Source organism: Salvelinus sp. IW2-2015, linkage group LG6.1, assembly GCF_002910315.2.
Source record: "Salvelinus sp. IW2-2015 linkage group LG6.1, ASM291031v2, whole genome shotgun sequence".
NCBI lineage: Eukaryota > Metazoa > Chordata > Actinopteri > Salmoniformes > Salmonidae > Salvelinus > Salvelinus sp. IW2-2015.
The window spans coordinates 14,265,388-14,280,939 of record NC_036845.1 but is presented as its reverse complement, the minus strand read 5'-3'; the positions used below and the strand labels follow the sequence as shown (position 1 = coordinate 14,280,939).

General features: G+C 45.2%; 1 protein-coding gene across 1 annotated transcript in view; it reads right to left on the bottom strand.

Annotated features, from left to right (window-relative positions):
* Window positions 1-9,557: 9,557 nt before the first annotated feature.
* Window positions 9,558-15,552, bottom strand: part of LOC111965149 (NADP-dependent malic enzyme) — a 118,241-nt gene continuing 112,246 nt past the window's right edge. The window contains exons 10-14 of the mRNA XM_023989169.2: window positions 14,622-14,727; window positions 14,106-14,248; window positions 13,174-13,347; window positions 11,627-11,725; window positions 9,558-9,920 (exon numbers count right to left, since the gene is read on the bottom strand). Coding sequence (XP_023844937.1) covers window positions 9,753-9,920; window positions 11,627-11,725; window positions 13,174-13,347; window positions 14,106-14,248; window positions 14,622-14,727 — 690 coding nt within the window. The 3' untranslated portion in view covers window positions 9,558-9,752. The remainder of the gene's footprint in view (window positions 9,921-11,626; window positions 11,726-13,173; window positions 13,348-14,105; window positions 14,249-14,621; window positions 14,728-15,552) is intronic.

Here is a 15,552-nt window from a genome sequence, read left to right as displayed (position 1 = left end):
TGTTTCCACACCATGGAGACAGCCAAGGAACCCTTTTCTCTAAGCGAGTAGAACACAAGGGATTTACATAAACCTGTATGTTTAATTTGTCCCCTATGACTGAACTAAGTTGAGCCTATTTCCCGAGTGGCGCACCGGTATAAGGCATTGCACCTCAGTGCAAGAGGTGTCACTACAGTCCCTGGTTCAAATCCAGGCTGTATCACATCCGTCCGTGATTGGAGGTCCCATAGGGCAGCCCAGCATTGTCCAGGTTTGGCCAGGGTAGGCTGTCATTGTAAATAAGAATTTGTTCTTAACTGACTTGCCTAGTTAAATAAAGGTTCAATAAAAAATAAAAAAATACATACAACTGAAGATGCAACATAAGAGTAGAATCACAATGTCCAGGTGTTCGCATTTCTTTTAAATACCTGTTACTCCCTAATAACACTGCCTTGCGCAGTCACCTGTTCGAATTGCCAGCAATCTGTATTACAAGGACCACTTCTCAGTGTCACCAGATGTTCTGGCAAAGAATCCTCATTACGCATCTAAAAGACCTGGTGAGAAAACCCCTACCAGGTAGGTAGACACAGACAGATCCAAATATGACCTAGGAATGGGAAAATTTGTGCTTGTACATTAAGCACAACTTGGGTCCATTCCTGATTTCAGCAAAGTTGAGAAAAGAAGTTGGGAAGCGATTAGACATCGGCGGAGATCTAACATGAAGAGAGCACATATTGCCACTCCTCTTATCACCCCACTGAGCCCATATGTGTTTGGGGGAATCAGAGTCCAGACAGGCAGGGATTCCTATCTTCACTCGAGGCAGCGGGCTGACTGCTGGAGCACTTTGCATAAAGATAAGGGGATGAAGAAGATAAATAATTGCTTTATCGTCTGAAGGGTTGGAAAGAGAGCATCACTTATAACTGAGTGGTTAAAAGACGAAAAACAAAACAACGGTGGTATCATAAATGAACCAGACATGTCAAAAGTCCCCCACGTAGCAACATTGCATCGTCGTGATAGCTACAGTATGGTCGGAGGAGCCACATTAAGCTCTCACGTCACATATTACAAGACGTGATAGAGCTATGTAGCTATGGTCGGGCATTCTAAGGTCTGTTGCAGCCTATAAAACATGGCCCTGCCCAGTCACCTGTTTGAGCAAGTGATCTGTATTACGAGGTTGACCACTTCTCATACCCAGACAAAAGCTAAAGGTCACTGCTTAGCGGCGTCAGTCCATGGGTAGCTCTCACTGTGCTGAAGTCAGTGTCAGTATTTTTATTTCCTTTTTATTGGTTACTCTGTCTTCAAAAGAGAACATTACAATCAATATTTTTTACTTTACTTCCTGAACTTCTCACGTAAATAACCAGACGGACAAATAATGTCTCGGTCAATTCTCTCAAGGTGTTTGTGAATCATTAGGTGGAATACGATCAGTCTTACCAGGGGCTGAAAGACCTACTGTAGACTCAAAACAAACAACACAGTTCTTCTCAAGAGAGTGTATAGACTAAGGATTTTAAGAATCTATCAAACAATATGATGACAGACACCAGCGTATGCGAGTGGAGTGGAGAGAGGAGCGGAGCCTGCCCAATTTGACTGGAGAGTGGAGAGAGATTCCCAAAGGCTGGAGTGTCCAATTTCGCGCCAATAGCTTCTCCAGTAGCACTCACTTCACAAACTCAGGGCATACCCGACCCAGCATGCATTTGGAGTCTACTTGTGGGCTGCTTTAGGCCCTTGCTTTAGCTACTGTCATGGAGTTCGCTAAATATTTTCAGAAAGAAACTGAAAAAACAAGGTGACTTACAAAGATGAGGACCAAGAGCAAGAGAGGGAGTGCGGTGATGTAATGTCCACAAATAAAGAATCATTGTGGAATCTGAAAAGACACAAATCCTGAAAGCATGATGGTGTACTTACTACGTGCACATGCTAAAAGAAAGGAATGAGGTGGTTAGCTAATTAAGTCATTGCAGCAAAGTATTTATAAACAAAAAATCTGATCTCTTAAAAGTTTCCTTCATTTTTGTTCTATTATCTATACATAATTGATTTTGGCCCAATAGGCCTGACATATTTAATCTTTCAAGCAGCTTACCGTTTGGTTGAGTTATTTATTTATTTTATTATAAATTACCCCTTTTTGTGGTATCCAATTGGTAGTTACAGTCTTGTCCCATCTCTGCAACTCCCGTACGAACTCGGGAGAGGCGAAGGTCAAGAGCCGTGCGTCTTCCCGAAACACGACCCCGTCTAGCCGCACTGCTTCTTTGACACAATGCTCACTTAACCCGGAAGCCAGCCAAATCAATGTGTCGGAGGAAACACCGTACACACTGGCAACCGAGTCAGCGCGCATGCGCCCGGCCCGCCACAAGAGTTGCTAGAGCGCGATGGGACATTGACATCCCGCCCGGCCAAACCCTCTCCTAAACTGGACGACGCTGGGCCAAATGTGCGCCGTCTCACGGGTCTCCTGGTCGCGGCGGCTACAACACAGCCTGGGACCGAACCAGGATCTGTAATGACACAGCTAGCACTGCGATGCAGTGCCTTAGACCGCTGCGCCACTCGGGAGGCCTGGTTGGGTTATTTTGCCTAAAAACCTTTAGGCCTACCTAAAATTAAAAAAACTCTGCATCCCTGCCCAGCCTGGCAAGAGCGGCCAAAAGGGTTTTCAACAACCCCAGTGGCTCTGCAAGCACAGAGAGGATATTCTCCACTGCTGGCCTGCTCTCCAGGCAACATGACATGAGCCTGAAGCAACAGACTCTGGCAAAACGGGTGCTTCTAAAAATGAATTCAAAGGCAATGAGGCATTGTTCATTTAATTTGTATTTAATTCTAAGTAAGTCACAGCTAATATGCACAATTATACACTATGATGATTTAATACAACAAAATGTTGTGCAAATGCTGAGCGCTTAATATCCCTGACTCCCTGCAAGCCTAGCGTGTCGCATTCACTAATGCTTCACAATATATTTCTTTATAGGCTCTAGCCTTGAAGTAATTGAAATAATATAGCCTAAATAATTCATTTCCATTCCTTTTTAGGCTCCCTTTCTGTCTCCTGACCTATTTAGAGTGCTAATATGCAGTTTAATTTGAAATGATCTGAGCGCTTCTTACATTCACCTTTTCATGTTTATTATAATACTTTTCATTCAAAGCATATGGTTTGGTTTCAATACTTCAAAACCAAATAGTAGATCCAGGTAGTCACACAAATTGACGGGTGTTGGTTAAATTGTGATTTTAATGAATGGAGTGAATTTGGAGAGACAGTTTTTTTCCGTGAGCAAGGAGCGGATTTTAGCGGAGTGGTTGGAAAGGATATGGCGCACCGGAGCTTGAGCACCACTCCATGAGCAAGGAGCGGGATTTCTGACCCCTCAACTCCACTCCCATACTCTGACAGACACTAATACAGCGAGTATGGTCGTGGCTCATACCTTGTGGTTTGCACACCTTATATAGAATACCTAATGGTAAGCTGCTGAGCCTTTTATATACCAAGAGAGTTCCCGACCATAATTATCATGCCTGTCTACACTGCTCAAAAAAATAAAGGGAACACTTAAACAACACAATGTAACTCCAAGTCAATCACACTTCTATGAAATCAAACTGTCCACTTAGGAAGCAACACTGATTGACAATAAATTTCACATGCTGTTGTGCAAATGGAATAGACAAAAGGTGGAAATTATAGGCAATTAGCAAGACACCCCCAAAAAAGGAGTGATTCTGCAGGTGGTGACCCACAGACCACTTCTCAGTTCCTATGCTTCCTGGCTGATGTTTTGGTCACTTTTGAATGCTGGCGGTGCTCTCACTCCAGTGGTAGCATGAGACGGAGTCTACAACCCACACAAGTGGCTCAGTAGTGCAGTTCATCCAGGATGGCACATCAATGCGAGCTGTGGCAAAAAGGTTTGCTGTGTCTGTCGGGTAGTGTCCAGAGCATGGAGGCGCTACCAAGGAAGACAGGCCAGTACATCAGGAGACGTGGAGGAGGCCGTAGGAGGGCAACAACCCAGCAGCAGGACCGCTACCTCCGCCTTTGTGCAAGGAGGTGCACTGCCAGAGCCCTGCAAAATGACCTCCAGCAGGCCACAAATGTGCATGTGTCAGCATATGGTCTCACAAGGGGTCTGAGGATCTCATCTCGGTACCTAATGGCAGTCAGGCTACCTCTGGCGAGCACATGGAGGGCTGTGCGGCCCACAAAGAAATGCCCCCCACACCATGACTGACCCACCACCAAACTGGTCATGCTGGAGGATGTTGCAGGCAGCAGAACGTTCTCCATGGCGTCTCCAGACTCTGTCACGTCTGTCACATGTGCTCATGTGCTCAGTGTGAACTGCTTTCATCTGTGAAGAGCACAGGGCGCCAGTGGCGAATTTGCCAATCTTGGTGTTCTCTGGAAAATGCCAAACGTCCTGCACGGTGCTGGGCTGTAAGCACAACCCCCACCTGTGGACGTCGGGCCCTCATACCACCCTCATGGAGTCTGTTTCTGACCGTTTGAGCAGACACATGCACATTTGTGGCCTGCTGGAGGTCATTTTTCAGGGCTCTGGCAGTGCACCTCCTGGCACAAAGGCGGAGGTAGCGGTCCTGCTGCTGGGTTGTTGCCCTCCTACGGCCTCCTCCACGTCTCCTGATGTACTGGCCTGTCTCCTGGTAGCGCCTCCATGCTCTGGCACTACGCTGACAGACACAGCAAACCTTTTTGCCACAGCTCGCATTGATGTGCCATCCTGGATGAACTGCACTACCTGAGCCACTTGTGTGGTTTGTAGACTCCGTTCATGCTACCACTAGAGTGAGAGCACCGCCAGCATTCAAAAGTGACCAAAACATCAGCCAGGAAGCATAGGAACTGAGAAGTTGTCTGTGGTCACCACCTGCAGAATCACTCCTTTTTTGGGGTGTCTTGCTAATTGCCTATAATTTCCACCTTTTGTCTATTCCATTTGCACAACAGCATGTGAAATTTATTGTCAATCAGTGTTGCTTCCTAAGTGGACAGTTTGATTTCACAGAAGTGTGATTGACTTGGAGTTACATTGTGTTGTTTAAGTGTTCCCTTTATTTTTTTGAGCAGTGTACATCCATTCTGACATTCAACGAACTGTATGGGGACATAAACAAACGAGAAGCCGCTCCCCCAGAGGCAGTGGTTCTGGTGGGTGTAGACTAATGCGGAGAGGCATAAAACCGTCCGACCTCACTTTTACCAATACTAGGGGCGTTAACTGACTTGCCTAGTTGAATAAATACAAAACATTTTAGTCTATGCACATGAAGGCAGGGTAAAGTGACTAGGCATCATAATATATAATAAGAAGAATAAAATAAATACGTTTCAGCAGAAAATGATGTGTAAAAGTGTGTTAGTTGTGTCTGTGTGTAGTGTATGTGTGGGGGTGTCAATGGAGTGTGTGTACTGTATTTATAGTCTAGTGAGTGTGCACAGGGTCAGATAGTTCAAGTAACCATTCATTGATTATTTAGCAGTGTTATGGCTATTTAGCAGTCTTATGGCTTGGGGGTAGAAGCTGTCTCGGAGCCTGTTGATACGGGAGCTGATGTAAAACGGTGTGAACAATACATTTTTCTGGCCTTCTCTTACACCGCCTGATATAGAGGGGATGCAGTCAGTCAAGATGCTTTCAATGGTGCAGCTATGCAACATTTTGAGGATCCGAGGGCCGATGCCAAATATTTCCTGCCTCTTCACGACAGTGCAGGTGTGTGTGGACCATGTTAAGTCCTTAGTGATGTGGACGCCAAGGAACTTTTAGCTCTCGACCCTCTTCACTACAGTTCTGTGGATGGGGTCTCTCCCCTCTTTCTGCTATAGGCCACGATCAGGTCCTTAGTTTTACTGACGTTGAGGGAGAGTATTGTTGTCCTGACACCACACTGCTAAGATTCTGACCTCATCCCTGTTGGCTGTCTCATTGCCGTCGGTGATCAGGCCTACCACTGTTGTGTCGTAAGGCAGTCGTGCGTTGCCAGGCAGTCGTGGGTGAACAGCGAGTACAGGAGGGGACTAAGCGCAAACCCCTGACGGACCCCCGTGTTAAGGGTCAGCGTGGCGGAGGTGTTGTTGCCTACCCTCACCACCTGGGGCCGGCCCATCAGGAAGTCCAGGATCCAGTTGCAGAGGGAGGTGTTCAATCTCAATCTCAGGCTCTCTATCTTGGTGATGAGCTTGGAGGGGACTATGGTGTTGAACGCTGAGCTGTAGTCTACGAACAGTATTTTTAGAAAGAGATTTCCCCTGTTGTACAGGTGGGAGCGGGCAGTGTGAAGAGCAATTGAGATTGCGTCATCTGTGGATCTGTTGGAGTGGGTCTGGGATGATGGTGATAATGTGTGTCATGGCCAGCCTCTCAAAGCACTTCATAATTACAGATGTGAGTGCTACAGGGCGATAGTCATTTAGGCAGGTTACCTTGGAGCTCTGAGGAACAGGGACAATGGTGGTCAACTTGAAACATGTTGGGATTGCAAACTGGGACAAGGAGAGATAGAAAATGTCAATTAAGTCACTTGCCAGCTGGTCTGCGCATGCTTTGAGAACATGCCTTGGTATTCCATCTGTGATTGTTAACTTGTTTTCAACATTTTGCTCACATCGGCCATGGAGAGTGAAATCACACAGTCATCTGGAAAAACAAGGGCTTTCACATAAGAGTTCTGCATTAATTGGTCATCTCACGGCTGGCTTTCCCTTTTGTAATCTGTTATCGTCTGCATGCCCTGCCGCATACGACGAGCATCGAGCATCCTTTTTGGTTCTGGGTAGAACCCTTTGCAGAGGGTTCTTCAAAGAACCCCCTGTAAATGGTTCTACCTACGACCCTCTATGAAGGGTTCTTCCAAGAACCCGCTATGAACAGTTCCACCAGCCTTATTAGCCTTTATCTTTGTGTCTCATAAAATGTATCAACCAATCAATGCAAAAACAACTGATATAAAAGTAAAACAAACAATTCTGAAAATATCCCTGCAGTAGAGCACGCTGGAAAATATTATATATGAATCTTTGTAGAAGCCTTTTTGCCTTCCAAAGAATCCTTCTTGCCTTCCAAAGAATTATCAAAGAACCCTTTCTTCCAAAAACGGTTCTAAGGATGTTATATAACCCTTTGCCTTACAAAGAACCCTTGTCTTCCAAAAGGGTTCTTCTGATCAAAACAGTTCTTGGTAGAAGCTTATCCCGCCGCAAAGAACCCCTTTGGAACCCTTTTTTTCTGAGTGTATTGTCCTTTTGCGTGTTTGATGTCTCAATGGTGGTCGAAGCAGGCTTTCTTGTATGCGTCCGTGTCCTGTTCCTTGTAAGTGGTATCTATAGCCTTTAGTCTAGGTGGGATATTGCCTGTTATCTATGGTTTTTGGTTTGGATATGTTCGTATAGCCACTGTGGGGACGAAACCATCTATGCACTTATTGATGAAGCCCGTGACTGTTGTGGTAAACTCCCCAATGGTATCGGATGTATCTTGGAACATAGCAAAACAGTCTTGTAGCCTCACATCTGCTTCATCCGACCACTTCCGTATTGAGCGCCGCACTGGTACTTCCTGTTTGAGCCTTTGTTTGTCAACAGAAAGCACGAGAATGGAGTCATGGTCAGATTTGCCAAAGGGAGGGCCTTGTATGTGTTTCTGTTGGTAGAATAAAAGTGGTCTAGAGTTTTAAGAACAAATTCTTATTTACAATGATGGCCTACCGGGGAACAGTGGGTTAACTGCTGTTTACCTTGTCAGCTCAGGGTAACCTTTCGGTTACTGGCGCAACGATAACCACTAGGCTATCTGCCGCCCCTACATGACCAAAGGTATTTGGACACCTGCTCTTCGAACATCTCATTCCAAAATGATGGGCATCAATATAGAGTTGGTCTCCTCTTTGCTGCTATAATAGCTTCCACTCTTCTGGGAAGGCTTTCCACTAGGACTTTGGGCGATTAGGCCTGGTTACGCAGTCAGTGTTCCAATTCATCACAAAGGTGTTCGATGGGGTTGAGGTCAAGGCCATGTGCAGGCCAGTCAAGTTCTTACACACAGATCTCGACAAACTATTTCTGTATGGAACTCGCTTTGTGCACAGGGGCATTGTCATGTGAACAGGAAAGGGCCTTCCCAAACTGTTGCCACAAAGTTGGAAGCACAAACATATCATCTAGAATGTAATTGTATGCTGTAGAGTTAAGATTTCCCTTCACTGGAACTAAGGGGCCCGAACCATGGAAAACAGCCCCAGACCATTATTACTCTTCCACCAAACTTTACAGTTTGCCCTATACATTGGGGCAGGTAGCGTTCTCCGGGCATATGCCAAACCCAGATTCGTCCATCAGACTTCCAGATGGTGAAGAGTGATTCATCACTCCAGAGAACGTGTTTTCACTGCTTCAGAGTCCAATGGCGGTGAGCTTTACGCCACTCCAGCCGACATTTGGCATCTTGGAAACCCATTTCATGAAGCTCCCGACGAACAGTTCTTGTGCTGACATTGCTTCCAGAGGCAATTTGGAACTAGGTAGTGAGTGTTGCAACCAACGATTTTTATGCACTGAGCTTGTGTGGCCTACCACTTCGTGGCTGAGTCGTTGTTGCTCCTAGACATTACCATTTCACAATAACAGCACTTACAGTTGACCGGGCAGCTCTAGCAGGGCAGAAATTTGACGAACTGACTTGTTGGAAAGGTGGCATCCTATGATAGTCCGATGTTGAAAGTCACTGAGCTCTTCAGTAAGGCCATTCTACTGCCAATGTTTGTCTATGGAGATTGCATGGCTGTGTGCTAAATTTTATACACCTGTCAGCAATAGCTGTGTATGAAATAGCTGAATCCATCAATTTGAAGCGGTGTTTACGTACACTACATATACAAAAGTATCTCCCTCAAATACCTCGTACCTCTGATCTGGTACTGCTACTCCCTGTACATAGCACCATTCTTGTGTATTTTATTTTATTCGTCGTGTTACTATTTTATTTGTATTATTTTTAAACTCTGTATCATTGGGAAGGACTCGTAAGTACGCATTTCACGGTTTTACTCGAATTTACTCTTGAGCCAACATCTGCAGAGTTTACAGTGAATGTGGTGCCCACGAACATTGTGAATATTGCCTTTTAATAGGCACATTGTTGACAGGGCAACACGCTTCTCTATAACCCCGGCCTTTGTGTAAGGATGACCGACTCTTACCAGTATATCCATGGGAAAAGAGTTAGTCATGCTACTTTGGGACGGCTGAGTGGAGACATCTAACATGTGACATCAAAAACCCACTCTCCTCACCCTGTGCATCACCGCCAACAGTCTTTCTCCTAGTTATACGTTTTATACACACATTATCTGTTAGCTTTGAATATTGTATTTTCCCTCTTAGTATGTCAGAGTCATGGGAGTAAACAATGGCGATGCCCAAACCCTCCCCGAGAAACCTCTCAAAGTACTGCACACACACACAAACACAATGACTGCCGATATGAAGTAAACAATCATTTAAACCATTTTATTTGATCATCGTGTCTATTTTGGCTCGTAGCCATCGCATTCAAAAAGATCTTTTTCTCTTTTACATCAAAACCACAATTGCCATTGTCTTGATGATATTGCACTTCTGTCGTCTCCTTCACTCCCTTCCTGGACCCTGGTCTCCTGTCACTTCTCCTTCGTGCCCCGTGTCCTTCGCCCTCAGTCCCTCGTCACAGTTTGCATGACTGGATGGTCATGGCGTCCTTGGGCCAGTGGTAAGAGTCAACAGCAAACTCGTCATAGTCGGTGCTGTAGATGAGGGAGCGCACAAAAGCCTCCTTATCCTCAGGCTCCGGGTACAGCGTCGCCATCTTGTGCTCATAGGCAAACTCCACGATCTGTAAGACACACAAACGCGATAGTTCATAGGTGGACACTGAGTAGTACACAAAACATTAAGAAAACCTGCTCTTTCCATGACATAGACTGACCAGGTGAATCTAGGTGAAAGCTATGATCCCTTGTTAAATCCACTTCAATCAAATCAGTGTATTTTTAAATGTTTTATTTCACCTTTATTTAACTATGTAGGCTAGTTGAGAACAAGTTCTCATTTGCAACTGCGACCTGGCCAAGATAAAGCAAAGCAGTTTGACACATACAACAACACAGAGTTACACATGGAATAAACAAACATACAATCAATAATACAGTAGAAAACCCTATATACAGCATGTGCAAATGAGGTAAGGTAAGGCAATAAATAGGCCATGGTAGCAAAGTAATTACAATATAGCAATTAAACACTGGAATGGTAGGATGTGCAGAAGATGAATGTGCAAGTTGAGATACTGGGGTGCAAAGGAGCAAGATAAATAAATAAATACAGTATGGGGATGAGGTAGATTGGATGGGCTATTTACAGATGAGCTATGTACAGGTGCAGTGATCTGTGAGCTGCTCTGACAGCTGGTGCTTAAAGCTAGTGAGGGAGGTAAGAGTCTCCAGCTTCAGAGATTGTTGCAGTTCATTCCAGTCATTTGCAGCAGAGAACTGGAATGAGAGGCGGCCAAAGGAAGAATTGGCTTTGGGGGTGACCAGTGAGATATACCTGCTGGAGCGCATGCTACGGGTGGGTGCTGCTATGGTGACCAGTGAGCTGAGATAAGGTGGGGCTTTACCTAGCAGAGACTTGTAGATGACCTGGAGCCAGTGGGTTTGGCGATGAATATGAAGCGAGGGCCAGCCAACGAGATCATACAGGTCGCAGTGGTGGGTAGTATATGGGGCTTTGGTGACAAAACGGATGGCACTGTGATAGACTGCATCCAATTTGTTGAGTAGAGTGTTGGAGGCTATTTTGTAAATGACATCGCCGAAGTCGAGGATCGGTAGGATGGTCAGTTTTATGAGGGTATGTTTGGCAGCATGAGTAAAGAATGCTTTGTTGCGAAATAGGAAGCCGATTGTAGATTTAATTTTGGATTGGAGATATTTAATGTGAGTCTGGAAGGAGAGTTTACAGTCTAACCTAGGTATTTGTAGTTGTCCACATATTCTAAGTCAGAACCATCCAGAGTGGTGATGCTGGACGGGCTGGCAGGTGGGGGCAGCGATCGGTTGAGGAGCATTCATTTAGTTTTACTTGCGTTTAAGAGCAGTTGGAGGCCACGGAAGGAGAGTTGTATGGCATTGAAGCTCACTGTTAGCACAGTGTCCAAAGAAGGGCCAGATGTATACAGAATGGTGTCGTCTGCATAGAGGTGGATCAAAGAATCACCAGCAGCGAGAGCGACATCGTTGATGTATACAGAGAAAAGAGTCGGCCCGAGAATTGAACTCTGTGGCACCCCCATAGGAGACCACTAGAGGTCCGGACAACAGGCCCTCCAATTTGACATACTGAACTCTATCGGAGAAGTAGTTGGTGAACCAAGCGAGGCAATGGGCATGACAACTCAATATTAGGAAGGTGTTCCTAATGTTTAGTATACTCAGTACAAGTGTGAAGACCTATTGAGGGTATGGAAGCATGAAGAACTAAGGAGATGTTTGTGTGAGTGTGTGTGTGCATGCAGATGTGTGTGTCTGTGTGTGCTCTCACTTTTACGGCCAGCTTGAGAGAGACATCTCTGATGGTGTTCAGGGGAGGGTACAGTCTTCCCTCCGACAGATCCTTCTCTGTCACCAGGTCAGCAATGGTCTGTCAGAGAGCAACCAAATGGATGAGTTAAACACACACACACAATCAAACAGATATTCGGCACACCTTAACACATACACACATTTTACTGTAAAGAGTACTGAGACATTGGAATGCATTTGAAATAAAGTTCAATTTGATTAGATGTTCTATATGATATACTGGCTAGGTGGGCATGAGGGTATAATGGGTGGCAGTCAGTGTCGATAATGTGGCTAAGACTTGACATTCATCCCATCCTCTCCCTCCTGCTGTTGCGCAACCGTCCTCCATCCTCAGTCTACCTCATTGGCAGGCTAAGTGTGGCTCTCATATGCCTGAGGCCCATGATGACAGTATCAAATAACATATGAAATTGTCATTCAGCACGGCACCCCCACTTATGCATCACTGTGAAGTTTTAATCGTCTCCCATGTCTGCAGAGCCAGGCAGCAGAGAGCAAAGCGAGCTGATTGGCATTCGCACGAGAACAGCCTATGAGAGGTTATCAGTTTGGCCATTTTTTCTGACGGTTTATTAACTGGGCTCACGGGGATATTATTATATTTGCCATGCCACTGAGCTGGGGTCAGACATGAGGACATGTTTAAGGGATTTCCTTCATGATCTGTAACCACAGACTGGGTTTCACTGTAGGGTTCTTGCAGACTTTAGTGTAGTATTTTTGCAGACTAAAGTCTGCAAAAACACTACAGTGAATACTGTAATATTTACAGTAGTATACTGTAGTATTTACAGTTAACTTTAGTATAAATACTGTCGTAAAGTAACTAGTAACTATGTACTATAGTAATTCATGTAGTGTTTTTGTGGACATTCCTGGAGTATTTACTATAGTGTTCTAATTGTATTTTCCTTGACATCAAAGTGGAGTCTTTCTCCTTCAGGTACATAACCTGTAAGGAGGTAGGTCTGGGGTCTGAACGGATAGTCCTGAGATTCTGCTCTTTTCTATATAACTGAGGTGTACCTGTACCTGGCATGTAGGTTTCTCACTCCTGGGTGGCACAAATTGCGATATGGGGGAGGGGAAGGGGCAAGGTATATGCACATTCGATACTGTAAAATGTACTATAGTTAACAAGTGTAGTGTTTTTGCGGACTGTGTTTTTGCAGACATTTCTGTAGCATTTTACTACAGTGTTTTTTTGCAGATAATACTGTAGTGTTCACTATAGGATTCTACAGTTTACTATAGAAAGGGAGGAAGATACAGAGAGAGTCAGTTGAAGAAGAGCGAAGAAGAGAGAGTTGGAGGGTGTGTGTGTGGGTGTGTATTAAGAGGATATTTTCATGAATGTCTGTCACCAAGCTATTTGAAAGTAAATTAACTGATAATTGGATGGATGCATTTGTGTGCGTGTGTGTGTGTGTGTGTGTGTGTGTGTGTGTGTGTGTGTGTGTGTGTGTGTGTGTGTGTGTGTGTGTGTGTGTGTGTGTGTGTTACCTCTGCGGTGGTGAGAAAGATCTCATCGGTGACGTGTCGGATTGCACAGGCGGTGACGCCCAGGCCGACTCCAGGGAACACGTATGCATTGTTGCCCTGGCCAGGGAAGAACGTCCGCCCATCAGGGAGGGTCACGGGGTCAAATGGACTGCCACTGGCAAAGATGCCCCGCCCCTGGACCAAACACAAGTGTTAACACGGGAAAATATATTATACTGTGCATATACTTTACCCCTCACCTCTCTAAATTAACTTTCCCCCAGGGTCATTGTAGTAAGTACAATATGTGCTCCTAATCAATTTATGGAGTGGCTGCATGGCTGAATTTTCTGGACGCCTCTTCCCGATCTCTAAACAACTGAACCTTCTGTACCATGTGTGGGATTACAGGCTGCTCGGGCGAAAACACAGGACATCCGGCTGCCCAGCGGTTGAATACTGGCAAATTTCAATCACGCTGTCAATCAAATTGTGTGGTGTTGATCAATGAAAAGCGAAATTACAGTTTTGGGGTTAAAATGCAGACTGTTTAGACTGTGTCCTGCTTATGTTTATGCTACTGCAATACCTTAAGTTACAACAGACAGAGGGTTGGTAACCTACATCCTAAATGAACCTATACAATATCGATCTTTTTTTAACGTTAGTTTAAATCGCCGCTGGGTTTTTATTTTAGCTGTTCAGAAAGTAACACTTGAGCAGAATGTGATTCCTTTGTTTCGCTCTGGGGAGGAGGCGCCCAGGTGGGCGGGACAGGGGGCGGAACTCAGTGGTTTGAGTCGGTCACGCAGTCTCAGCCATCAATTTAACTAGTAAACACAACACATTCACTTATATTAACTTCTGTACACATACTGTTCAAGCACAGTGCTGCTTGCGTGTTGAAGTACACAGACATTTGCAGCAACACACTTCCAGACCCACTCCGGTACCTCTGTGATGGCGTAGCACTGCTCGGCAGTGCACTCTGCCTTGCTGGTGGGGTTGCTAAGGGCGAAGATGATCGGCCTCTCGTTAAACGAGGCCATGTCCCTGATGATTTCCTCCGTGAAAGCTCCAGAGATGGCTGCCACACCTAGAAGAGCAGGATCGTATTCATTAGGCACCAAAAGGGAAGAAAACGGACTGAAACAGGGAGGGACTACCTGAACTTAAACCCAATACGAATTGCTCACTTTCATTTTCTGTTGCAAAAATGTTTCGCTACGGTGTATCCTAACGAATAAGACCCACGAGAAAACACATCAACCCTTCAGACTACAAACTCTAACCCAGGGGTTGTAAACCATCTCTATCCACCTGGAGAGATATTGGGTAGATATAATTTCAATTTAAATCTCAGTGTTTTACTGGATTGTATTGAATTATAATCTGTATAAATAAAGGTTAAATGAAAATCCAATTGACCCCCCCCCCGCCCCCCCCCAGTGAGCTGATTGGTGTATTACCTATGATGGCTGTGGGTTTGAGTTCATGCACCACATCTACCAGATTCCTCATCCGCTCGTGCTCGTGGGCAAACCTCTCCTTCTCATGGGTCAGGTGGTCTCTGCCCTGAGAGAGTGGAAGAGAGAGAGTTGGAAGACAGATCATGATGAAGCTCGTTTCTACACATGCCAACTGGCAGCTGCCAACAACTTATGCTCTCGTTGATGATCTCTGAAATAAATACACAGAGGGATTCAAACACAGACACGAAAACACAAAGACGATCTGCAAGTGGCAAAGATTCTGAACTTCTCCACCCTAACCCACTTAAGGGAAATACGCTTGATGGGGTTTCAGTGGAGTCAAGTGCTATGTGTTTTGGTCACTAGAGGGCAGTGTTGACTCAATGCTGGTCTACAGAGTTGGTGACAAATGTACATCCAGCTTGCCAAAGGCTCCATGCAGTTATATTCCTATAAAGTGAATATCAACAGGCACCACCCCTCTGTCTGCATGTCTGTCTTTCTGCCTGCCTGAAAGCCTCATCATTGAGTTGATCAAATAAGGATTACTTCTATAAACAATTCCCTCTTCATCTTTTATTGCGTCAACCCTGTGGTCAGAATGACCTTTTCAAGACAGACTGTCCTGGAAAAGGTCCTACGGTGACAGAAGCATGGACACAATACCAGCTTCTGGTGTAATTGAGTGCGCGCTGTGCAGAGTTATTCTTATCATTGATCTGACAAACATGCCTCAGGTGGCAATCTCTGGGTAGTTCTTCAGTCCCCGACCACATATGGATCATGCCAGGTCTAAGACCGTGGCAGTTCTCGGTTGTAAGAAATGCAATGCCGTTGCCTGTGTCAATACAACAACGGACTCAAAGGAATGGCAGACAACCAGGCTCAAACTCACCCACACCTGGCAGCATCTGGTGAAACCCTAAAT